Source organism: Schistocerca piceifrons, chromosome 1 (assembly GCF_021461385.2).
Source record: "Schistocerca piceifrons isolate TAMUIC-IGC-003096 chromosome 1, iqSchPice1.1, whole genome shotgun sequence".
In the NCBI taxonomy this organism is placed as follows: domain Eukaryota; kingdom Metazoa; phylum Arthropoda; class Insecta; order Orthoptera; family Acrididae; genus Schistocerca; species Schistocerca piceifrons.
Genome location: NC_060138.1, coordinates 899,276,120 through 899,303,691, shown reverse-complemented (window position 1 = coordinate 899,303,691; position 27,572 = coordinate 899,276,120). Strand labels below are relative to the sequence as shown.

Here is a 27,572-nt window from a genome sequence, read left to right as displayed (position 1 = left end):
GATGTAGATTTAGGAAGAAAAGCTGAAAGATGACCCTACAGGTAATTAGAAACATATAGCACAGACGGCCACCTTAGTATTAAATAACTAAACTCAGTTTCCTTTATCCTTTCTGTCACATTTTACTTACAAGTACTAAAAAAAATTGTAAATTTAGTTTTACTTTATATTATTTGTTAAATGCATCTCCACATAAAAACTTTATTGTTTCATTTTTTAGTTACTGTAACTATTTTTGCATTATGTAAATTCTGTAGATGTAGGGGTCTAATCATTTGTGTGTATTTTGTATAAATAATATCTAAGTCATTTTATCTGTGTTTGAGATATTCAGCTGTCACTTGATGACCTAAGAAGCCCAGTTCATGGCCAAATACAACCTCAAAAATTTTGTCAGTAGAGTTTAGATTCATCCTACACATAGTTCACACCCGAATTATTAGTAATTCATTTGACAACTTCCATCTTACATGATATTGTGAATATGACAATGCTTGCCACCTGCTAGGTTCCACAACTGCTAGTAAGCATTCAAGTAGCCCAAAAAGTCATTGCAACAACAGGTATGTAGCAGTTTATTATTATTATTATTATTATTATTATGTTGTGTGGCTTAACAGCCTGGTGCAAGTCTTTCAACTGGATAACACTTTGGCGACTTGCATGTCCCACGAGCAAATGGCACCAAGTGCCAGTGGGTCAGCCATGCACACACACCCTCACCCACGCCCGCACGCACACCAGCACCCATGCACAGAGAGAGAGAGAGAGAGAGAGAGAGAGAGAGAGAGAGAGAGAGAGAGAGAGCAGATACTTACAACCAAGGCCTTTGCCAAGTTATTCATCGTTGGTATATAAGTGCTGCATTGTAGAGGACTAACACCATCACCAATTTTCATAGTCACAGCTTGATCAGACAAAAAATCAACACACCATGAATTTTTTATAGGGCTGTGAAGCTCTTTAGGGCTTTGTTTTCATGAATTATATGTCAGTTGCACTAATTATACATTTCTGCCAGAGTGTGACTGTATGCTGGACTGTGACTCAAACTGTGACCTTTGCCCTTTGTGGGCAAGTGCTCAATTGAGCAAGCTATCCAAGAAGACCCACCCTCACAGCTTGTGATAGCTCAAAAACACTCAAAACGGAAAGTTCTTACATTTGAGACCTGGCCAACACACTGTTTTAATCAGTCAGGAAGTTTCTGTAGCATTGTTAATGATTAAAGTATGGCCAACTTATTCTACAATACGAAATTTATGTTACTGTTTCTTCAATATAATTTGTCTTCATGGCATATGATCCCTCATTTTGACATGAAACCACATCACAAACTTCAAGACATGTTTTTCTTTCACATGGTCAATTGTATGACATTTTGACAATAAGTGGTTTTCTTTTAAAATCCAGCGGTACACCACATCGACAGGATTTGGAATGCAAATACTGGGACACCTGGAGTATGGTACATGAACAGGATGTATCTAAATTATAGCAGTTCTTAGTAGACAGACAATTTCACTTCGCTACCTACCACCACACCCCCTTAACTTACAATATTGCCTCATTAATTTCATGATTATTGATAGGCTCTGCCCTTAAGCCATCTTCATGATCCAACTGTAGATAATTCATTTTATACTTTTAATTTCATTAGTTTTGTGTCACATTCATCGAAAATTACTTCCAAATCGTCTGTTGGACCCTATTCTAATCATTTTTTAACTTTTTTCCAGGAGAAAAGTTCTCTTGAAAATGGCAGTGTTGTTGTAGCAAATGATGTGCAATATTTTGATAAACGAAATTGTCATCAACAAGCTCTTTCACAGATTCTACGTATTTCCAACATAGCGTCATGACAGGATCAACAACATGGATAGCATAATCTCTTTATAGTAATTCTGTCACAGTTGAGTATTATTATGCCTGCAGATAGTTTCAGACTACCAAGTTAATTTCAAGCCAGTCGATGAAAGTTGCTTTAATAGTGCCTGGTTAGATGACAATTCACACACAGGTAATGTACATGATACATATTTACATGAAATGTCAGGACAATTTCACAAGGTAGATGTATCCGTGAAATGCAGTTCAACTACCACATAATAAAATGTAACTGTGATGGATGCTACTAGGATGATGAAGCACTTGTTTCTTGATGTCACAGTTTTATTCAAGGTACTTCTTGATGAACAAGTCATTTTTGGATAGGTTACTTAAGATCATAGTAAACATTAAACAAACACCTTGTTTACAATTATAAATTAATTCAAAAGTGAAATATAAATGAAATATATTAATTCAAAAGTGAAATATAAATTAATAGAAAAGTGAGATACCAACTGAGCTCAGCTCATGCAGTTACCGAAGTGATGTCTATTTTTATAAAGAAAAACATTATTTGCTGCTGATTCAACAGAATACAATTTGCATACCAAAAATGCTTGGTCCTGCTGTAATTGCTGCTGCTCTTGCTGTGGCTGCGGCTGCAGCTGCTGTTGTAACTTTTGCTGTTGCCCCTGTTGATACTGGTGCTGGACCTCTGGAGAAGAGTCATGTGTGTGCAGCCCTGCATGTGCATGGCTGCCAGGTGACCAAGAACAATCCTGTCCACTTTGCCTACTGCACGATTCTCCTGTGCCATCAGTTCTTGAGGTTGATGTCAGCTGGGGACCAGACAACATATACAATGAGCACACAGCCACTGTACCTGCAAAAATGTACACTCTTACACAGAAACTTGAACACATGATGTTCCTCCCACACAATTATTTATTAAATGCAACAGCTGCTGTGTACATACATGGTTATATTTCATAACAATCAACTAGAATCCTAATACATTGTAGCACATCTGGGAATGGTGGTGTGGATTAGAACAGCCAGCATTGATTTTTGGTAGGCCTTTATAATGCTACCGTAGAAGAACCATTGATTTTTTAAAGAAAGGAATAGTAAAAATTGAAACACAATCAGCTGAGGTAGAAAAATTGAGAGTAGACTGACAGATACATAAAATATTTGAAAATTCACTAGGTTTTGAACCTTGGAATCTTACTTCTGGCATTAGATAGTATCAGAGTGGGAGAAATGGATGTTTCAAAGTATTGCATAGTTTAAAGACTCATTAGAAGATCATGAGAAATGAAAACAGAGAGAAAACATGGATTGGATGTATTAGTTACAGTTGAAAGGAACGGCTGATCATTTGCTACAGTAATCTACAGTAAAGAAAATTCAGTTGGGTAAGCCTTTAGTAAGCAAGAGATTCTGCATCCTCTGTTCACAGAGGTAAACACTAGCTTTTATATAATGGTAGTAGTCCTGTGTACACCCGAAGTTACTTTTACGACTTAAGGTATCTCTCACAACTAAAAATGACACACTGTGTTCTATTTGCTAGGATGCTTTAATCCAGTCACAAATCTAGTCTTATGTTCTATTCATTCATATTTTGTTCATAAGTGATAGTACAGGATTGTATCTAACACCTTCTGGAAGACAAGGATCACAGCAACAAACTGAACACCATGTTAAAGAGCCATCTAGGTCTCTTTAAGGAAGAGATGAGCTGGGTTCCACAAGACTATTGTTCGTGGAATCCACTTTGAGTCCTATAAAGCAGATTTCCAGTCTCCAGAAAGGTTATAACACATGAGTATAAAACTTATTTCAAAATTCTACCACAGATAGACATCAGTGATGTGGGCCTTTAGTTGTGTGCATCTTTTTGATGTCCCTTTTTGCAAATGGGAGTGACTTGCAAATTTTTCTAATTACGTGGAATTCTTTATTCTTTCAGTGATCATTACTAATTACTGCTAGAAGAGCAGCAAATTCTTTCACCTACTTTAAATAGAATCATGTAGGTAGCCAAACAGATCCATCCAGCTTTCCTCTGTCCAGCAGTTTTAGCTGATATTCTATCCCATTGTCATTATCTCAGTATCTGTCACTTTAATATTCATACATCAATAGGAAGGAGGAACCTTGTACGTCTTGCAGAGTGAAACAGCTTCAAAAAGCAGAATTTAGTGTTTCAGCCCTCCCTCATTTACCCTCCACTTTGATGCTGGTATGGCCACTGAATGTCTGAATACATGTCTCTCATACATTTACTGACTTTATACATGTTCATACTTATCAATTCAATGAACCCTTTTAATATATGGGTCTCGTGGTGCTCATATGGCTTCATTCAGTTTTTGTTTGTCAGCACAGTTTTGGCTACTCCTAAAAACTTGGTGAAACTCTCTTTGGCTCTGAATGCTTTCTAATATGTGAATGGGTCTACCTGTCAAAGACTTATTGTATAATACTCTTTATTTAATCCATTTATACTCAACGTTTTTAGTCTCAGGGCTGAATGTTTGATGCAGACTAATGTTTGTTGCAGACTGGTTAGATATGCTGAAATCCAATTTTCTTGTCATGTTAACTGAAAAGGAATGTCTTCCTACCTTTCTTCACATTCTTACTGACATCCATATTCGGGAACATTATAACAGCCTTATAATCACTGATTCCCTCCTGACAGCTAACTCACTCAAAAATTTCAGGCCAGTCTATAACCATGAGATTCAATACCTTACCCTCACTGAGTTGGTTCTCTGATTATCATCTCAAGGTAAATTGAAGATAGGCATCTTGTACAATATCACAGGAACACATGTGCAAACTTCCTGCCCCATGTATAGTTGGTTCAGCTCAAATTTCCCCATAATACAAAATCATTGCCAAAAATATGTAAGTGTGCCTTTAAGTTTTTCATGAAATGTTCCATCACTATGGCTCCAGACATGGAAGGGGAGGAGGAGAAGGAGGGAACTGTAAAAGCAACCAGTTACCACACTTGATCCAAATTTACCAATTATCTTCAACCTTTTTTTCTGCATTTAGATTTGTACTAATCTCATTAGAAACAATATTTTAGCAATAAACACACCTTCACCATCAAAGTCCAGCCTATATTTACAACACAAATAGCAATCATAATTCACTTTTCATTTCTATCACTTCTGGAATCTGTTACACTTTCTGTTTGTGGTAGTATGTGAGAATTATAACTGTTTATCAAAGACTAGTTCTGAAACCTCTTGTGGATGCTTCTGTAGGTGACTAATACAGAATTAAATTTTTTTTCTCCATTCTGCAATGATGAATACTATTGCTCTGTGACTAATGGGGATGATACTACTCTACACTTTCCATTGTCAGTACATACTTTTTTAAAAAGGTTTGTCAAGAGATTTTTATATCCTAAAAAAAAAAAGCCACGTGTGAATGCCACACATACTCCACTACACCAGCAGCAGCTACTTGTGTGCAGTTTAGATCCTGGGAATGGTGTTCCAAACCACTATCTCAACTCCCACACTGTTAGAAAGACAAGCTGTCTTTCATTTCAGCCAGTCATCTTCAGGAAGAACATGATGGCCTCTGAATCCGAGTGGTAGAAATCATCCTACCAATATGAGCTACAATCTGCAACTGCATTCCCAAACTCAATGAAATAGCCACTAGCAAAGCTGCCTCCAAATCTTAGATGACCCTACCCCTTTTCTTCCAGTTGCCCCACCATAAAAAAAACATGTGAAGTGCACACTGGCATTGCCTACCAATCTGCCTTTTATTTCCCTGCGGGGTTCCATTACCTGCTCACCACTGTGTGACTGGCTTGCAAAATTATATGCACTTGCCTACTCTGATATTTAGTAACAGAAACAGATGTCATGTGACTGTCCCTCCAGTCAGCACTTGGCTGTGGGTTAAACTGCAGTACTGACAGTACCTTTTAGAACTGCAGTTTTTTCTTTAATTTCCATCCCATATTTTAACTGTTCATGAACAATAAATAAAACAGGCCATACCCTGAGCTTATTAAATGGTAAAATATTAAAATTTTCTGTTGCTCTTAAGGACTTCTGTTTCATAGTAATGAAGTGGATTATTGATTCCCTAATTACTAATTTCCTAATTTCTGGATGCCACAAAACCATACACCTTGTGATATATGGGGATGAAAGTTTTTAGATTGGCTAGTACAACAACTGTTATAGTTGTAACAGAGACAAGAAATATGTCATTCATTTTGACACTGACCACAATTACAGTATGAACGGAATGGCGGATGCTAACGCATTGTGTGTTTGTAGACAGTACCTTTGTACCAAATGTCAAGTCTGGATATTTTGTCACTATATTACTTCCATAGCTTCAAGTGACGATGCATTCCTACAATGGATTACAGCTTTCAGAACATTTTTAAGAAGCACCTACCACATCTCTATAAGAAAACATGGACACCTGAAATCATCATCATTGTGAGAGAGACAATCATCAGGAGTATAAGATGATCCACACATCGAAATGGATGCTGTGGATGAGAAACAAGTCTGCAAGAAAAAGTTACATTTGGATTTATAATTCCATCTGTATAAAATGCTGGTGGTGCATCAGACAACAGATTTGGAGTTCCAGCAATGGTAAGACTTACCTCTCATTTTGATGACATTAGACTTGTCTGCAAGTGACTCTTTTTTGCAGGGGTATTTGAAAGAGCATGTCTGTGTTAACAAACACCAAGTTTAATGGAATTGAAAGATGTCATGAAAGAAGAGGTAGATTGCTTTGTTGGTTGGTTGGTTTAAAGAGAGAGAAGGGACCAAACTATGAGGTCATCAGTCCCTTGTTCCTAATAAAACAATGCCACAAGGGTGAGGATAAAATGGATGAACCATATAACACAAAACGGAAAGAAAGGAAAACCCACAAGATCAAAGGGAAGGCAACGAATACTAAAAGGAACAAAAGAGGACAAAAAAACAAGAGAGAGACGCTAGAAACAGAAGGGAGTAAAACATGAAAGTAGATTACAGTGGCTGGCCAACTGTGAGAATAAAAAGGAAAGCCAGCCACTCTGCAACACATTAAAACCTCAACCGTAAAAGCACTTGGGTGGAGGACACAGAGGGACAAAGGACATGCACTAAAACCTACACAGAAGTATAAAACCCACTCTCAAGGATAAAACATATAACTAAAGGTGCTGTGGAGACATTGTCACCCAACACATAAGGCAGGGTGCTGGGAAAGTCAAAAGTCTGGTGCAGAATGGCTAAAAGTGGGCAGTCCAGCAAGAGGTGGACGACTGTCATTTGGGAGCCACAGCGACACTGAGGTGGGTCCTCACGACGGAGTAGGTAACCATGCGTTAGCTACGTATGGCCAATGCGGAGCTGGCAGAGGACGACTGATTCCCTCCGAGAGGCCTGCATGGAAGACTTTCACACATTCATAGTCTGCTTAATGACACACAGATTGTTGTGCATGCTGTTATGCCATTCCATCTCCCAAAGGTGAAAAACTCTGCAATGTAAGAAAGAACGCAGGTCAACTTCAGAGATGCCTATCTCCAGAAGCGGTTGCCGTGTCACCTGTTTGGCCAGCCTGTCAGCAAGTTCGTTGCTAGGGATTCCAACATGTCCTGGGATCCACACAAACAACATGGAATGGCAGGACTGTTCCAGGGCATAGATGGAATCCTGAATGGACGCTACCAGAGGGTGGTAGGGAAGCACTGGTCGATAGCTTGTAGGCTGCTCAATGAGTCAGTACAAAGGAGAAATGACTCGCCAGGGCATGAGCACGAGATATGCCGCCAGCTCTGCAGTGAAAACACTGAAGCCAACTGGTAAGAAGTGCTGCTCAACATGTCCTCCATGAAATGCAAAGCCTATGTGACCATCAGCCATTGGGCCATCGGTGTAAACCACTTAAGAGCCCCGGAACACGTCAAGAATCGAGAGGAAGTGACAGTGGAGAGCAGCAGAGTTAACGGAATCCTTAGGGTCATGCAAAAGGTCCAGAAGAAGCCGCGGCCGAGGCGTACACCATGGAGGCGTACTTGAATGGACCGCAAGCAGAAGTGGTAAAGGGAAAGACTCCAGTTCAAAGAGAAGGGACCACATGCAAACCGCAGTCATTAGCCCCAATCTGGGCTGCTGGTTCAGGAGATGGACTGCCACAGTCAGGAAAAGGAGACAGTAATTCGGATGCTCAGGGGAACTATGAATGTGTGCTGCGTTAAGTGGCAAGTAGTTGCACACGTCTCATCTGCAGTGGAGGGACACCAGCCTCCACCAGTATGCTGGTCACTGGACTCGTCCTAAAGAAGCTCCTGTAGCTAATTGAACCCCACAGTGGTGCACAGGGTCAAGTAAAGGCAATGCTGAAGGTGCTGCTGAACCATAAACCACACTCCCATAGTCAATTCGGGATTGGACAAGAGCTCTGTAGAGCTGCAGCAGCACACAGCTATCTGCACCCCAATTGGTGTTGCTCAAGCAACGGAGGGCATTGATGTGCTGCCAGCACTTCTGCTTAAGATGACAAAGAAGAGGGAGCCAAGTCAATCTAGCAATGAAAACCAGTCCTAGGAATTGATATGTCTCCACTACCGCGAGTGGATCATCATTAAGATTAAGATAAAGTGTCGGTTCTGGATGAACGGTACAACGCCGACAGAAGTGCATGACACACGACTTTGTGGCTGAAAACTGGAAGCCGTGGGCTAGAGCCCATGACTGCACCTTGTGGATGGCTCCCTGGAGGCGCCGCTCAGCAACAGCAGCACTGGAGCAGCAGTACAAAATGCAGAAGTCATCTGCATACAGAGAAGGTGAGACGAAGGGCCTGACAGCCCGCTGCTAGACCGTTAATGGCCACAAAAAATAGGGATACACTCAATACAGAGCCCTGCGGGGTCCCATTCTCCTCGATATGGGGTGGAACTATGGGAGCCACCAACATGGACACGGAAAGTACAGAGTGACAGGAAGTTTTGGATAAAAATCAGTAGTGGTCCCCAGGGATCCCTACTCATACAATGTGGCAGGGATATGACGTCGCTAAGTCATGTCGTATGCTTTACACAAGACAAAAAGACAGCAATCAGGTGTTGCCATCTGGAAAAGGCTGTTCGGATGGCAGACTCAATGGACACACGATTATCAGTGGTAGACTGACCCTGGCGGAAGCCGCCCTGACATGGAGCCAGCAAGCCATGTGACTACAGGACCCAACCCAATCGCCAACATCCCATGCGTTCCAGCAGCTTACAAAGAATGCTGGTGAGGCTGATGTGCCGACAGCTATCCACATCAAGCAGGTTTTTACCGAGTTTGAGAACCAGAATGATGGTGCTCTCCCGCCACTGAGACGGAAAGGCGCCATCGCACCAGATCCAGTTGAAGATGATGAGAAGATGTCGCTTGTAGTCAGATGAAAGATGTTTAATCATCTGGCTGTGCATGCTATCAAGCCCAGGAGCTGTGTCAGGGCAATATGCAAGAGCACTCAGGAGCTCCCACTCTGTAAATGGAGCGTTATAGGATTCACTGTAGCATGTAGTGAATGAGAAGACGTTCCCTTCCAGCCACTGTTTGAGTGTGCAAAAGGCTGGGGGGGGGGGGGGGGGGGGGGAGTAATTCTCCGATGCAGAGGCCCGGGCAAAGTGCCCCAGCAATCGCATTTGGGTTGGAACATAACTCGCCAATTATGGTAACACCAGGAACAGTTGTTGGGCCTGGTACACGAAAAGACGTTTGATCTTTGCCCAGACTTGGGGAGGTGATGTGTGGCACCCGATGGTGGAGACGTATCTCTCCCAACACTCCTCCTTCAGTTGTTTGATAAGGTAGCAAACACGAGCATGGAGCCGTTTAAAATCTATGAGGTGCTCCAGGGAAGAGTGCCGCTTATCCCGCTGTAAAGCTCGCCGATGCTCCTTAATTGATTCGGCGACTTCCAGCGACCACCAAGGGACTCGCTTACGCCTTGGGCACCCTAAGGAGCGAGGGATCGTGTTTTCTGCCGCACAAACAATTGTGCTAGTCACCTGCTCAACCATCACATCGAAGTTACCATGTGGAGGACATTCAGCAGTGACAGCAGAGGTGAAAGTTCTCCATTCTGCCTTGTTCTCAGCCCATATGGGCAGGTACCTGATGCTGGGGCAGTGACAGGACGATGGGGAAGTAGTCACTACCACACAGGTCATTATGTGCTCTCCAGTGGATAGATGGGAGAAGTCCTGGGCTGCAAATTGATAAATCAATGGCCAACTAACTACCATGAGCCACACTGAAATGTGTGACGGTCCCAGTATTTAAGAGGCAGGGGTGGAATTGCGTCAGTAAAGTTTCAACATCTCTGCCTTGGCCAATAAGCATGGTACCACCCCACGAGGGGTTATGGGCATTAAAATCTCCAACAAGTAGGAAAGGTTTAAGGAGTTGATCAATCAGTGCAGCTAATACATTCAGGGGTACTGCACCATCTGGAGGAAGATATACATTGCAGACAGTTACTCCTGTGTCGTCATTATTCTGACAGCCACAGCTTCAAGAGGGGTTTGAAGGGCACATTTTCCCTACAGACCGAGTTTAGGACATAAAAGTAAACTACACCTGACACTCAATTATAGTCGTTACAGTTCCTGTTCAAATTTTCTCTTAGCCTCAGTGTAGGTCAGTCTGTCCAAGGTCTTGTACTCCATGATTTTCCTTTCTTTCTGGAAAATCCTGCAGTCAGGCGAGCAAGGCGAATGGTGCTCTCCACAGTTGACACAGATGGGAGGTGGGTCACGTTGAGTATTGGGATGTGATGGGCGTCCGCATGTGACACTGCAAGTGCAGCGGAAAAAGCACCAGATTTGGGGGGGAGGGGGGGAGGGATATAGGGCTTTACATCACACCGGTAGACCATCACCTTGACCTTCTTGGGTGATGTATCACCCTCAAAGGCCAAGATGAAGGCACTGGTGGCAACCTCATTATCCTTCAGACCCCAGTGGACACGCAGGACAAAATGTACACCTAGCCGCTCTAAATTGGTGTGCAGCTCATCGACAGACTGTAAAAGAAGGTCTCTGTAAAATATGATACCCTGGATCATATTTAAGCTCTTATGGGGCATGATGGTTACAGAAACATCCCCCAGCTTGTTACAAGCGAGTAAATCCCGTGACTGAGCAGAGGATGCTGTTTTGATCAAGACTGACCCAGATCTCATTTTGGACAAGCCCTCCACCTCCCCGAACTTGTCCTCTAAATTCTCAACAAAAAACTGAGACTTCATCATCATGGAAGATTCCCCATCAGCTCTCGAACATACAAGGTACCAGGGCGAATAAGATCTGCTGCCATCCTTAGCCTGACGTTTCTCCCAGAGTGTGGCCAGGGAGGGGAATGATTTGGGTCATACTTCTGCGCACTGAATTGAGCTCGTGATCGCTCAGAGACTGCTGGTGTTTCACCACCAGCAAGAGATGATGGACTACGCTTCATCACATGTCATCCGCCCTGATTTCACCCACTCCGACAAAGGGCCCTCCTCATGGGTGCCACACAGCCGCAGCAAAGGCCACCTGGCAGGATGGCCATTGCCAGGAGTCCCGATGCCCCAGGAGGATGGGCATCTACCCCTTGGTATACATGGGGAGTTACCGGCGCAGTCATCAGCAGAGTGGTCTCTGTGTGGTAAGGGGGCTACTACCAACAGGGTACATGGTGGCCAACCACAACAGATGCTACCGTGCTGGATATCAGGTGCAAAGAAGTCCATAGTGATGGTCGACACAGAAATTGGCACTGCATGGTGTAAAACGCAGCCAGGAAGGTGTCCTCGCCCAAGAGATGGAGAATGGGCAGGACTGCAATGCGACACCGAGAAAGTGGGCTAAAGATCTCAATGCACGATGGACGCAAGGCACCTTGTAAGGTGCCCTTCCCCAATTGGCTCGCTCTTCAAGATAATTTTGAAGAATGGAGGTCAAACCCTGCAGGGGACTGTCATATAAAAGCCAAAATGTGTGAAACTCCTTTTAGTTGCCTCGTACGACAGGCAGGAATACCTCAGGCCTATTCTAACCCCTGGACCCACAGGGGGAGAGGCAGATTGGTTGAACAATGCCTATGTGCCTGACTGACTATTGAAAAAGAGTTGAAAAATGTATTTGACAGAATGGCCACAATTTGGATGGCATAAGTTATTGGAAGTGACCATGAAAATCAAATAGAAAACATGATCATTTGGATTTGTACAAATAACAGTACATACATATGTATCCAGCAATCATGGATCCTGCAGACCATGTGCTGCTTCCATAAACTGCCCCCATTCCTTTCTGTTTTGTGCACAATTCCTTCAGGTGTTTTCCATCTCCAGGGCTGCCAGGTCCTTCACCATGTTGTCCATCCAGCACGGCATTTGTCATCCTATGGAGCATCTGTTGTTTGCTTTCCCCTCAAGTACCTTCTTCACCTGTCTTTCTTCTGGAATATAGGCTATATGGCCTGCCCACTGGATTATTTTTTGCTCTTCAGCTTCTGTAGTATTACTGGTTTTGTGTGAAGATGCACATTTGCTCATTCCTCCTCCTCCTCCTCCTCCTCCACTGTCTAATCTCAGCTGGGTCCTAGTATCTTCTACATTACTCTTCCTTCAAATATTAATAGTTAGCCTATTCCTTTTCTTGTTTAGTCATGATAGGTTTACAAACCATACACGATTGCTGGTACATATCACTGTATTATACTCTCACCTTAGTGTTCACTGGTACTGATTTCAAGCTAAGCTTCTCCCTGAAGGAATACATTCATTTCATTCCCATTGCTGTTCGTTCCTTGATGTCACTTCCTATGCCATTAACATCGAATCATGATTCCAACTATCTTAGCTGTTGAACTCTTGAACATCATGCCATCTATGTCAAGAAAATTCTTCTTGCTCATATCTTTCTACACTCCCATCGAACTGGGTACAGTGTTTATGAACAACATGCCTCCAGTTTGCTTTACCTTGATGTATTACTTGTTTTCATGTTGTTTCCGAATTTGCTCCTCTAGTTTCAGATCTTCCTCAGTCAGTATTTTCAAACTGCATGAACTCTGTTTTATGTCGATTCACCTTTAGCCCAACCTTCTGTTCTTCAACTCATTCAGTTTACATAAAGAACATAAGCAGTTACCATGAGTTGTTATTCGTTTTCTTGAACAGCAGTAAGTTAGACTGGACACAGATTCCCTAAGTTTTTATCATCTTTTGTTCATTGTAATCTTTTCCAAAATTCCCACTATTACCCCATCACAATTACACATTGTAGGCATAGGAATCTTAAAATGATGCGGACCAGCAATAATTTGTTTCATTGCATGAATCAATTTTGTGTCAAGGAGAAACTGCATATCAATCACATATTAGGTACAAATTCAATTACAAACATGGGACAGTGCAGAAGGATAACATTTTCGTGTATCATACTTTTTTTTTCACCAAACTGGAATAGTATAGGGCGTCCTCATTTTTATTCAGTGATGGACATCACATCTATGAACAATGACCTTCTCAGGCAAAATGTTAAAGCTAGGATAAAAGCTCCAGTGTCCACTCTATTATCCTTGGATCCCTTCTGCATGCAGCGAACAAAATTGACTCTACATCATGCCATATTAGTATGCAGCTCTTCATCAGTTTGAGGTGTTTGGTCCTGGAGGAAGATAACACCTTGAATGCCATTGAGCTTGGCAAACTGTCTACTTCCATTTCTTCTTGTGTGACTCTCATGTTGTGGTATGGTCAGTGATGGAAAAACAGTAGGATTGTAAACTTCTGCATTAAAATCACTATTCCTGACTGATGAGACAGGCTGTTGGCACAGTCACCAATAAGTTTGATCTGTTTCACAGCAGATCATTCGCCCCGATGCTATTCACTCTCTAATCGGAGGCTCCCCCGTCAGCACCGCTCTGCCAATGCAAAGGCCACTTGGCACAGTAGCCACGGGAGCACCACTCCGCCAATGCAAAGGCCACCTGGCACAGTAGCCACTGCCCGGAGTCCCCATACCCTGAAATAACACAGGTATCTACTCCTTGGCTAACATGGGGAGGTCACAGCTCAGGCATCAGCAGTGAGATCCCAATATTGTTAGGGGGCTAACACCAAGAGGGTACATGACGACCCCACCACAACAGACTGGCTACCATGCTGGATTTCAGGTGCAGAGGTAGATCCACTTGATTGGTAGATGCAAAAGGTAACCTTGCACAGTGGAGAAGTAGATCACCACAGTAAGGTGTCCTTCCCAAAATGGCCCACACTTCAGTAAAATTTGGAAAGTGGGGGTCAAACCCAAACAGTGTACAACAATTTAAAAAGCCAAAAACTGTGAAGGAAAAAGCATTAAAAACAAAACAGAGAAAAGAACCAAAACCTTCAAAAGTCCAAAAACATTCACACGATCAAGGTACAAAAACTTGACCCAATAAAAAAAGACTCCTATTAGACACCTCTTGTGACAGGCAAGGAAGGGCTGCAGGTCTGTTCTAGCCCTCGACACTGTGGGGGAATTTACAGTTTCCATTTGCTGTTTTTTAGCCAGTGCTTCATTATCCTGATAACAGCAATTTTTAGGTCAAAGTCTGGTTTTATTTCTAAAAAAAAAAAAAAAAAAAAAAAAAAAGAAGAAGAAGAAATGTGTGTGAAATTGTATGGGACTTAACTGCTAAGGTCATCAGTCCCTAAGCTTACACACTACTTAACCTAAATTATCCTAAGGACAAACACACACACCCATGCCCGAGGGAGGTCTCGAACCTCTGCCAGGATCAGCCGCACAGTCCACGACTGCAGTGCCTTAGACCACTCGGCTATATTATTTCTAGTTCTTGTAATTTTTGGTTGGAGATTGAACATTATGATGCATTACGTGTAATGGAAGAAAGTTGGTTTTGTCCTGCTTATTACTACTACTTTTAGTCTTTTCTTATGAACCACTTATCTCAGATAAAACCAGAGTCTGCTTATCTGGTGTTCTTCCTTGGTCTGCTTTCTACCAAAAAAATCATTTGGATGGCAAGGAGGCACTTTTTACCTTCCGCTCACTTCATTGGACACTGCTGCTAGTGCTGTTTCTTGTGTAGTATTCGTTTCCATATGCCAGGTCAGAACTGCTGCCGCTGTCTTCAGAGTGCTAGCAAAACTTTTCCTGGGACATATTCATCGAGAGGTATCTGGTGTTGACACTGTTTGTGTACTGCCAGTCTGAGAGGAATTCTCTGATGATGTTCCTGAGATTTGTGACACTTCACTGCACGTTGTATGAACATGATTAGCACTTTAGGGAACTGTTGAGATTATCTGAGTTAGAGGAATAGCAGCTGACCTAGATGTATGAGGAGTACTCTTCATCATTTCAATGATTCTGTTTTTACAGAGAACAGTTTTTACCCTCCCATTAAGATGTATAACATGCCTGGTAAAGAGTTCACAGTCCATATCCCCTGTGTGTAGGAAGAATGTGTTCTGAAAGGCTGGGTAGATTTTGTAATACAGTCTGTTTGCTTTCTCAATCTGTTTGATTACACAGGAGAAATTTGGAAGGCCGTATGTGTGCGGAATTTTTACAACAATTACCGTTTGCTTCTCAAGTAACATCAGTTTTTTCCTTAAGCATCTTGTGATTCCTTTGAGATCATTTTTATCAACATTGGTGGCACCTGCTATTAATACCTTGCATCATTTGTTATTGAAGCAGTTCTTAATGATTTAACACACAGTAGCTCCCAGTTTAACGACACTGGTGGTGTTTACTCGATGATCGTTTTGTAAAATGTTTATGATTCCTCTGCCATGCCTATGTCAGAATATATACAGATTTAAAGATTTTTCATCAGCTCTTTATACAAAGATCCCTTGTTACTACCAACCGCTTTCATTTTATTCCCTGTACGTGAAATAAATAGTCTTATTGACCATATTTAGTGACATGATTGTTCTATTTACTCTTGCATTTATTGTTTACCTCCACTACTGTGTTTTCATTCTTAATAATCTTTGAATTAGTTACATTTGGCGTTAAACTGTCATCGTTACTTGGTAGCAAATGATAGTTCGCCCTTGCCATAGAATGGAAAGTTGTCTTGCATTGTTTGATCTGAAACAGCTCAGCATTTTTAACTTGTCAAGACTTGAGTAATATCCCATAGTGAATCTTCCACATAATTTTTAGCATCTTTTAACTCACTGAGGAGCGATTCTGTCACAAAGTTCCACACCTTCATACAGTAATGAGGAGCATCCGAGAGCAAGTATGATTGGTTTGGAAATTCAGGATTCTCGGGTTCAAACTTTTCTAGTTTGGTTTCAATATAATACACCCAATATACAATATGCTAAGTTTAAGAGATTTCTTTTTTAAAATGGACAAGGAAATGATGGTTTGATTTATTTAGTGCTACAGAAACAACCCATGCCAATGGGATCAGTCATCAAAAGTATTTTTATACCAAACAAATATTTAAAAAATCTTCTAATTAGTGTTTGTGGGCACTAACACCCTAAATTTTAAATACTCTTAATGACCTGCCTGTGGCCAAAAATTGCTCCTTACTGCTTGTTAACTGGGATTACCTATCTCACTGCATATTTTGTTCTTTCCCATATGATTAAGATTAGCAAATAATTCTTGTCCACTGTCCACATATTATAACACTGCAACTACTGAAACTGAAGGTAATTTATAATGAATTAGCTACTACTACTTGCTTTTGTAGGCGTTTATTATTCCATGATGACACTTTAAGACGCTTGGTGTCTCATCTTATTCAGATATTTAGATTATTTACGTGTTGTGAACATTTTTCTTTACGAACAACATTACAGAATTTTGCAACGGAAATTTTTAAGGCACCAATCGTAAAACCCCAATCCATTTGACAGCTGGAGTGACATTAGCTCTCCAGGAGGTGAGAAACTAGATAACAACACACGTCGCAAGGATGTTTGTTTTTAATTATTTTCTATTTAATAAACCAAACAGTTGCTATGTGTCTGCATTCCATGCGTTAGTACATTACCAAGAGATAGGAATTATCATGAAATAATGCAACAACAGTCTAATCCTACGTATTCAATGACATAAGTCACAACTTACTGGTGAAGAAATACTTTCGAATGTGTGTATATCTGCATCTTCTCCCGCTGAAAGCAAGAGAATATAAACAAAAATGTCATGCATGAGAACCATATATTTCTGTTACTATCTGTTGTTATTATCGTGGGCACTTTCCTTGGCACCTTTACTTTTTTTCCCCCTCCTTCTTTTAGTCAAATGATTTGCATATTCTTACACTTCACCAGTGGGCGATACATGTGGGGAGCGCACTACTTCAGTTCTTTGGTCACAGAATCTGGTGATATTGTGTGACATTAAGAGAGAATCCTCTCCCATTTAAAGCTGACTGGTGCCTTTTTAACACTTTCGCAGCGACTCCGCTTATAAGCGTCTCACCAAGCCACGAGCCCCTGCGGCTGACACTTACAAGCGTCCACACTCACTGTCGGATTACTCAGTCTAGTTGCAGCGTCTAAGCTAGCATCAGAGCGTGTAAACTTTTGTCTTGTGTGGTCAGTTATTGAACGTATATTGTTCGTAATGGCGGCTAATGAACCAACACCTGGTCCTTCCAATGTGAAAAGGAGCAGAGGAACAGTTAACTTAGTGTACTAGACGACAGTGATTTTCTGTGTAGTGAGGACGAGGCACAGCACAGAGATTGTCATTTAGAGGCTGCAGAAGAATTGCAGAGTGGTGGTAGCGTGGAAGCACAGCTTTCGAATCTGTTTCGTGACAGTTCCAAACTGATGATACGGATCACGACGACTGTGTGGAAATCGACGATGAAAAAGAGCCCGATCTGTCACAATAATCCAGGTGAGTCCTGGCATAAGGAACCACACAATGTGCAGTATCACCCATTTACGAAGGAAGTAGTTTTGCAAATTTGTCCTGCTGACAACTCTCCTATGGATTTCTTCAGATTATTGGTAACAGACGAATTGTTGCAATTTGTAGTTGACGAAACGAACGACAATGCAGTCAACATATTGCTGAGCGAAAATTCAAAAGAGGGATCTAGGATCTGTAAATGGAAAGGTCTAAGTATAGGCGAATTACTAGTTTTCCTGGGTGTTTCTTCACATCTGAGTAACGTTAAATATCCACGATTACAAGACTACTGGAAGAAAGAACCGCTGTTTGAGAATAGAGGAATAGCAATGAGTATACGCAGAGACCGGTATTTGATCATATTACGCTCTCTGTATTTTGCAAAAAATCCATTTCCAGGAAACCCAAAACCAGAAGATGGTTTATATAAGGCACGATATATATTGGATTATTTTAACACGAGAATGTCTCAAGTGTATTACCTGGGAAGAGATTTATCAATAGATGAATCAATGATTCTTTAGAGGGGAAGATTGTCATTTAGACAATACATAAAAAGCAAACGTAATAAATATGGCATTAAGATGTACGTGCTCAACCATCCAGACGGCTTCATAAATACACTGGAAGTAGAGGAGATATGTGAGGAAAAGGTCACGTTGAAAAGGTCGTTTTGTTTTTGATGCCAGAAAAGCTGCATGTTGGTCATCACATTTACTTAGACAATTATTATAACTGTTTTCATGTAGCTACAACTGTGTTGAACCTAAAAACACTTACCATAGGTACTCTGAAATTAAATAGGAAATATACCTCCGTAGACGTTGTACCGGCAAAACTTGGGAGAGGAGAGATAATTGCGCGGTATTCTAATGGAGTTATGACTGGAAAATGGAAGGATCGACGAGAGGTTTCCTACATTTCCACTGAACATGTAAGTGTTACGGAGCAAGTGACGAATGCGCGCCAGCAAATAGTCACGAAACCTTTGCCTATTGTTAGGTCCAAGGCGTGTATGTTTCGGACTGATAAACAAGATCAGATGTTATCGTATTATTTATGTGAAAGAAAGACTATCCGCTGGCCGAAAAAACTATTCTTTCATGTCATTGACATTCCAGTTTTCAATTCTCCATATCTGTACAGCAAATACTCAGGAAATAAAATGACGTTTTATGATTACAGAATGAACATTATAAAGGGCTTCCTTCCAGCAATGGACGTTCCACGAAATTTGAGCAAGAAACATCATAAACAAACACACGTTGTGCAAAAGTGGGAAGCTACTGCAGGGAAGAAGCAAGTTACGAGGAAGCGGTGTAAAAAGTGCGCGGAACAAGGCAAGCGCACTGATACACCATACGAGTGTACAACCTGCCCAGACTAACCTGGATACTGCTTGAACTGCTGTATAATTTCCCATAAGTAGCAAAAACGCGATAATATCGGGGAAATTCCGGTTATCAAAGACAACTTCTTTTATTTTTTTTTGACATTGCAAGGTTTCTTTTTATGACGTGAAAGATCATAATTTCTTTTCACGAGTACTCAGAAAATGAGGTTTTCTTTTGCGTTAACTTATTTCATATTGCGTTGTAAAGCGTTCACTTCAGTTTTTTGCGAAAGGATTTGTTGTGCTAAATTGAAGTGATGGAGGACACGAGAGAAGCCTTCACGTAGGGTGTGTTTGGGCTTGGTTCAAATGGCTCTGAGCACTATGGGACTTAACTTCTGAGGTCATCAATCCCCTAGAACTCAGAACTACTTAAACCCAACTAACCTAAGGACACACACATCCATGCCCGAGGCAGGATTCGAACCTGCGACCGTAGCGGTCACGCGGTTCCAGACTGTAGCGCCTAGAACCGTTCGGCCAACCAGGCCGGCGGTGGGTTTTGTTTACTAATTTCTACACATCCGGGCATCCCCTGGGCGTCTATGATAAATGTAGACGGCTAATTCTCTCATACCAGGCCAAACATGCTACTAAATTGACGACCTCTATCAGATTCCATCTTGAAAATGCGCATTTCAAGTAAATATGATTTCAAATGAATCCAGTTTCCTTTTTTTCCTTCTTAAGAATTTCCGTTTTGGAATCCAAATTTTTCCTGAATGCAGTGGAGTTGTTACTTGTTTGAATTGTATTTTTTGTTACATTATCGACAAATCACGAACATTTGAATGACGCCTGTGACTCCTATACGTGTCAGACAACGAACGAACTTTAAAACATGACCACTATACTGTCGAAGCTTATTTGAAGTAAGGCATCTAAGATGTCAGTATAGAACATGATCCTGCAGATCTCACAAGGTCTTGACGTCAGCCTGTAGCTCAGGTGTGCTTAGGAGCGTCGGCTCCGAGCGGTATCTGCTGTTTCGGAGTGTTACCGGCCCGCACTCGCACGTTGCCGGACCGCACTGGACGCGCCTGCACCGATGCCGCAGCCGAAGTGTTAATCTTGCACGACCCCTTCTATAAGTCAATGTCTTCACCGCTTTAGGAGGCACTCTTCAAACGGCTTGATTACGATGAGTCCAGCAACTGCAGTTTTGAAGTCATACCTACAGACAAAACGACGAAGTCAGTATTAAATGCAGGAACTTTATTCACTACCGCAGCTGTGGTATTTAAAGCCAGCAACACTAGCTCTCTTACGGAACAGCACACCAGGTCTGCAATTTTAAAAAGTAGCTAGGCAGTCTACCATTCTGTTGTCGTTCCGTCTTTTTCTATGCGGAAATATTCCTTTCACAATGTTTTACTCTTCAGAATGTAGCACGGGAGACACCTTTCCTTCCTCTGTGTAATTACCAACATCATGGTAAATTTTAGTTTTTCGTTTCCAGTTCTTAATGAGCCAAGTTTCGTCCCTTAACAGTCCACTGTTGTATTGATCGGTTTTTTCCAAAAGAGTACGAGTGCTGCTGCCGCATTTGGATTACATGCATAGTGGGTTGACGAGTTTCTCGGTATAATCTTCTGGCAATCTTCGTGCTAGTCAAATTACTCCGTCCGACCTAGGTTAGTTCTGCGCAAAAAACTGTCACCAACCGATATTCTCACGAAATTTGTACTGTGGTATGTTTAAGGTCTCTGCAGTTTTCAGTGCCTTTGACTGGATTACTTCTAGAGGTAGATGTCCCGTAATTCCTTTTACATAATAAGAAGGAATGAACCTGCGCTTCATGTCCAGGGTATGTCTCAGCTTGTTTAGCAATTCCTTGATGAACCAGCAGTTTGAAGGTTATTCTCCAATGAGGTCCATCGCTGCACATTAGATTCGTCCAAACCATACTTTTTGCCAGATTTCTCTATAACATGTACTCTTCGCATAATGACCAATCGCGTCCTTGAAATTTCCACCGCAACTTCGCTATAATACAAAGATCGATTATGACTTTCTTTCGATGTTACCACTAAAACCAGTAATTTAAATACATTGCCCGAACAAAAATTGAGGCACACAGAAGGGGAGTGAAACGAAACTTCACGGGTTGAGTGGGTATGTGATGTTATTGCAGTGACTATTAAAATCGAATCAAACTGTCACAGAACTTGGTGGTTTACCCCAATTATCAGTGTGACTTTACATCCAATCTAGTCTGGATGCATACACTGATTCGGTTGGGAAGGGGTGCCAAAGTTGTCTTACCCTCTCCTGCTGCAGGCTGACCCTAAACTATTTTAACTGTTCCTTGATATCCAGGATACTGGCACTTGGACAGTTTACATCCGAGCTGGTCACACACGTGTTTCTATTGGGTCCAGATCTGGTTATCTCGCTGGCTATGGAAGTACCTCAACATCATGCAGACAGTTCAAAGAGACACGTGTCGTATGCGGATAGGTACTGTACCACTGAAAAATTGTACCAGAAAACTGTAGCATGAAACATAAATAAGATTATGCAGGATGTCCGTGATGTAGTGCTGTGCCCATACCGCCCGCGAGCTGAAATCGTATCTGATAGCTCATCAACCAGTGACGCCTTAAGAAACACCGCTGTGCTTCTCCAAAACCACGTAAAAATGGGAACTTCCCCCTCAGGGCCGGCCGCGGTGGCCGTGCGGTTCTAGGCGCTCCAGTCCGGAGCCGCGCTGCTGCTACGGTCGCAGGTTCGAATCCTGCCTCGGGCATGGATGTGTGTGATGTCCTTAGGTTAGTTAGGTTTAAGTAGTTCTAAGTTCTAGGGGACTGATGACCACAGCAGTTGAGTCCCATAGTGCTCAGAGCCATTTGAACCATTTCCCCCTCAGGTAGCTGCCATACTCGACGATGATTGGCATCCGGGGTCATGCAGAGCTGTGATTCATCTCTGAACACAATGCGACGCTGTTCATCAACAGTCCATGCTTCCCAATCATGGCACTACTCCAAATGCTATGGCAGCCAACGCAAGGGATGAAATTCCCTCGTCCTGCTGCTGCTGCTGCTCCCCGATCAATGGTGCGCGAAGACACACAACGTTGCAGGGAATACTTTATTTATTCTCAGATATGAACCAGCGGTCCTCCCTTGAGGTGATCGGACATGGTCGGTTGATACGTAAGAGGACGAGTAAACCTGCCCTCAGGTTCCTGTGAAAACCAGCATCGGACCACTGTCACATACTCACGCGCCACAAGTTTGGTAATTGGGCGCTACGACCAGCCAGCCAAATGGAAACCCACCACGAGGCCCCTTTCAAAACATATCAGGTGCCGGTAACGCTGACTCGCACGAGTGTGTGACATCTCCGAGTTTTTGACAGTTATCACTGAACATCTGACGCTTTTCACATCCATTACGTACCTTATCAGGTCTGAACAACACGGATCAATGAAACACTGCACTCTGGTGGCCATTCTGCCTGTCACAGAGATCTGCAACTCTCAATTATTTAGATGCCCACCGACTGTGTGTACCTCTGCGAAGCTATATTGTCATCCAACACTACCTACTGGGTGCTTAACTTTTGCTGTCGTGCTGTGTATATGCTTGACGCCTGGCTGAAAAATACAGTAAAGGAATTCCAACTGAACTACACTGGAAGAATCGCTGTCACATAATGGGATACCAAGGACGTAGCCTGATTAACCCAGCCAAACGATGCCAACACCCTAACGACAGATTGAGCTTGGTGCCGAGTATCTCAGCATAAAAATCAAGAAACAAGGGTGGTAAAAGAGGAACCTTGAATTGCTTCCTAGAAAGTGCCATCTTCGGATTGTTGTTGTTGTGGTCTTCAGACACTGCTTTGCTGCAGCTCCCCATGCTACTCTATCCTGTGCAAGCTTCTTCATCTCCCAGTACCTACTGCAACCTACATCCTTCTGAATCCGCTTAGTGTATTCATCTCTTGGACTCCCTCGACTATTTTTACCCTCCACGATGCCCTCCAATACTAAATTCGCGATCCTTTGATGCCTCAGAACACGTCCTACGAACCGATCCCTTCTTCTAATCGTTGTGCCACAATTTTCTCATCTCCCCAGTTCTATTCAATACCTTCCTCATTAGTTACGTGATCTACCCATCTAATCTTCAGCATTCTTCTGTAGCACCACATTTCGAAAGCTTCTATTCTCTTCTTGTACAAACTATTTATTATCCATGTTTCACTTCCATACATGGCTACACTCCATACAGATACTTTCAGAAACGACTTCCTGACACTTAAATCCATACTTGATGTTAACAAATTTCTCTTCTTGAAAAACGCTTTCCTTGCCATTGCCAGTCAACATTTTATATCCTCTCTACTTCGACCATCATCTGTTATTTTGCTCCCCAAATAGCAAAACTCATCTACTACTTTAAGTTTCTCATTTCCTAATCTGATTCCCTCAGCATCTCCCGACTTAATTCGACTACATTCCATTATCCTCGTTTAGCTTCTGTTGATGTTCATCTTTATCCTCCTTTCAAGACACTGATCATTTCGTTCAACTTCTCTTCCAGGTCCTTTGCTGTCTCTGACAGAATTACAATGTCATCAGCGAACCTCAAAGTTTTTATTTCTTCTCCATGGATTTTAATACCTACTCCGAATTTTTCTTTTGTTTCCTTTACTGCTTGCTCAATATACAGATTGAATAACATCTGGGATAGGCTACAACCCTGTCTCACTCCCTTCCCAATCACTGCTCCCCTTTCATGCCCCTTGACTCTTATAACTGCCATTTGGTTTCTGTCTCAAATTGTAAATAGCCTTTCGCACCCTGTATTTTACCCCTGGCACCTTCAGAATTTGAAAGAGAGTATTCCAGTCGACAGTGTCAAGAGCTTTCTCTAAGTCTACAAATGCTAGAAACGTAGGTTTGCCTTTCCTTAACACTATGCCGTCCGGCGACACCACAGTGGTGTCGTGCGCGAAACAGCGATCACAGGCCGGCGACACCACTCTGGTGTCGCATGCATAGTATCGCGCAGTGGCCGGCGACAGCACGTTAGTATCTTTTGCATTCTGTTGGTGTTTCGTTTAGGTAACAATAAGTTACACACGTCAACAAGCGTTTTGTTTTTATAAGTACTTGTACCCTTTCACCACGGCGGACGAAAGAGACAATAGGATTATTTACGATGAATGCGCGGACGTCTTGTCTGACGTTCCGAACGACTTGGCCGATTGGGAAGAAGACATTGGATATCAAAAAAATGAAAGTGAAGCAGAATCTTAGGAAGATAGTGAAATACGCCCAAGAAGAATTCGGCGCCGCGCGGGATTAGCCGAGCGGTCTTAGGCGCTACAGTAATGGACTGTGCGGCTGATCCCGGCGGAGGTTCGAGTCCTCCCTCGGGCATGGGGGTGTGTGTGTGTGTGTGTGTGTGTGTGTGTGTGTGTGTGTGTGTGTTTGTCCTTAGGAAAATTTAGGTTAAGTAGTGTGTAAACTTACGGACTGATGACCTTCGCAGTAAAGTCCCATAAGATTTCACACACACACACACACACACACACACACACACACACACACACACACACAAGAGTTCAGCGAACGCTACGATTCCCAACTGATTCGGCTGAATCAGACGAACAAGACAGTGCACAGTGGTCAGACTTTACTTTACCGAGGACCAATAATAAATTTGAAGGATCCCCGGGTCCAAACATATTTCCCAATGATACACAGAGCGTCGAGAATATCTTACAATTATATAATGGGAACGATCTATTTGAATATATTAGCAACGAAACCAAAAAGTACTACAGCCAAAATTGCAGTAGAAGGAAACTGGATTAAAAAATGCCAAATTTGTCAACGTTACGGGACCCGAACTTAGAAAATGGTTTGGGCTTGCTATCCTTATGTGAATACTAAGAAAAACAAGGATCAATGATTATTGGTCAACGAATCCGTTGATAGACACACCGATATTTCGCAAAACGATGTCCCGCAACCGATTGAGACAAATATTATCATTTTTACATTTTTCCGACAGCAACAATAAACTGGATAGTGCCGACCGGCTTGTCAAAGTGCAATTCGCAATAGATTATTTTTCCAAAAAGTTTAAAGAAACGTTTAATCGAAGTCAAAACATCAATTGATGAAGGAATGATGGCGTGGCGTGGACGGTTAAATTTTGAAGTTCACAATCCATCGAAAATTGCGAAATACGGCATACTCATTCAGATGCTGTGTGATTCGAGTACGGGATACATTTCCTCATTCAACATATATTCCGGCGCTGGAGAGCCTTTAGCAAAAACAAAGACGGAACCATTGACACCTTATGATGGAAAGTGGCATAACCTCTGCATGGATAATTATTGTAACAGTGTAAAACTTGCAGAGGAGTTACTTGAAAAGAAAATTCGAGTTTGTGGAGCGATACGGCAAAATAGAGGATTTCCGGAAAATTAAAGCGCGCAAAAGTCAATGTGTTTGAAGCTTGTCAGCAACTGAAAGGTGACAAGGGGCCGGCGACAAGCCAAGTAATCCGACTTGCTGCCGGCGCCCTAGCGAATAAATTTGTACGAGACGTGCGGACGGCCAAGTGTTAATCTATCTTCTAAGACAAGTATTGGGTCAGTATTGCCTCACGTGTTCCAATATTTTTACGGAATCCAAACTCATCTTCCCCGAGGTCGGTTTCTACCGGTTTTTCTTTTCGTCTGTAAAGAACTCGCGTTAGTATTTTGCAGCCGTGACTTATTAAATTGATAGTTCGGTAATTTTTACATCTGTCAACGCCTGCTTTCTTTGGGATTGGAATTAATATATTCTTTTTGACGTCTGATGGTATTTAGCCTGTCTCCTACATCTTGCTCGCCAGATGATTGAGTTTTGTCAGGACTGACTCTCCCAAGGCTGTCAGTATTTCTAATGGAATGTTGTCTACTCCCGGGGCCTTGTTTCGACTTAGGTCATTCAGTGCTCTGTCAAACTCTTCACGCAGTATCATACCTCCCATTTCATCTCCATCTACATCCTTTTCCATTTCCATAATATTGTCCTCAAGTACATTACCCTTGTACAGACCCTCCATGTACTCCTTCCACCTTTCTGCTTTCCCTTCTTTGCTTAGAACTGGGTTGCCATCTGAGCTCTTGATATTCATGCAAGGGGTTCTCTACTCTCCAAAGGTCTCTTTAATTTTCCTGTAGGCAGTATCTATCCAACCCCTTGTGAGATATGCCTCTACATCCTTACACTTGTCCTCTAGCCATCCCTTCTTACCCATTTTGCACTTCCTGTCGATCTAATTTTTGAAACGTTTGTATTCCTTTTTGCCTGCTTCATTTACTGCATTTTTATATTTTCTCCTTCCATCAATTAAATTCAATATTTCTTCTGTTACCCAAGGATTTCTACTTGATCCTCTGCTGCCTTCACTACTTCATCCCTCAAAGCTACCAATTTTTCTTCTACTGTATTTCTTTCCCCCATTCTTGTCAATTGTTCCCTAATGCTCTCCCTGAAGCTCTCTACGACCTTTGGTTCTTTCAGTTTATCCAGGTCCCATCTACTCGAAATCCCACCTTTTTGCAGTTTCTTCAGTTTTAATCTACAGTTCATAAACAATAGATTGTGGTCACAGTCCACATCTACCCCTGGAAATGTCTTACAATCTAAAACCTGGTTCCTAAATCTCTGCCTACCATCATATATTCTATCTGAAACCTTACAGTATATCCAGGCCTCTTCCATGTATACAATCTTCTTTCACGATTCTTGAACGTAGTGTTAGCTATGATTAAGTTATGCTCTGTGCAAAATTCTACCAGGTGGCTTCCTCTTTCATTTCTTACCCTCATTCCATATTCTCCTACTACGTTTCCTTCTCTTCCTTTTCCTACTATAGAATTCCAGTCACCCATGACTATTAAATTTTCGTCTCTCCTCACTATCTGAATAATTTCTTTTATCTCATCATACATTTCATCAATCTCTTCGTCATCTGCAGAGCTAGTTGGCATATAAACTTGTACTACTGTAGTAGGCGTGGGCTTCGTGTCTATCTTGGCCACAATAATGCGTTCATTATGCTGTTTGTAGTAGCTTACCCGCACTCCTATTTTTTTATTCATTATTAAACCTACTCCTGCATTACCCCTATTTGATTTTGTATTTATAACCCTGTTTTCACCTGACCAGAAGTCTTGTTCCTGCTGCCAACGAACTTCACTAATTCCCACTATATCTAACTTTAACCTATCCATTTCCCTTTTTAAATTTTCCAACCAACCTGCCAGATTAAGGGATCTGACATTTTCCACGCTCCGATCCGTAGAACGCCAGTTTTCTTTCTCCTGATAATGACGTCCTCCTGAGTAGTCCCTGCCCGGAGA

At 42.1% G+C, this 27,572-nt stretch overlaps 1 protein-coding gene across 1 annotated transcript in view; it reads right to left on the bottom strand.

Annotated features, from left to right (window-relative positions):
- LOC124716989 overlaps positions 1–27,572 on the bottom strand; it is a 229,569-nt gene that overhangs the window by 140,186 nt on the left and 61,811 nt on the right. Inside the window, exon 2 of the mRNA XM_047243616.1 lies at positions 2,439–2,669. Coding sequence (XP_047099572.1) covers positions 2,439–2,669 — 231 coding nt within the window. The remainder of the gene's footprint in view (positions 1–2,438; positions 2,670–27,572) is intronic.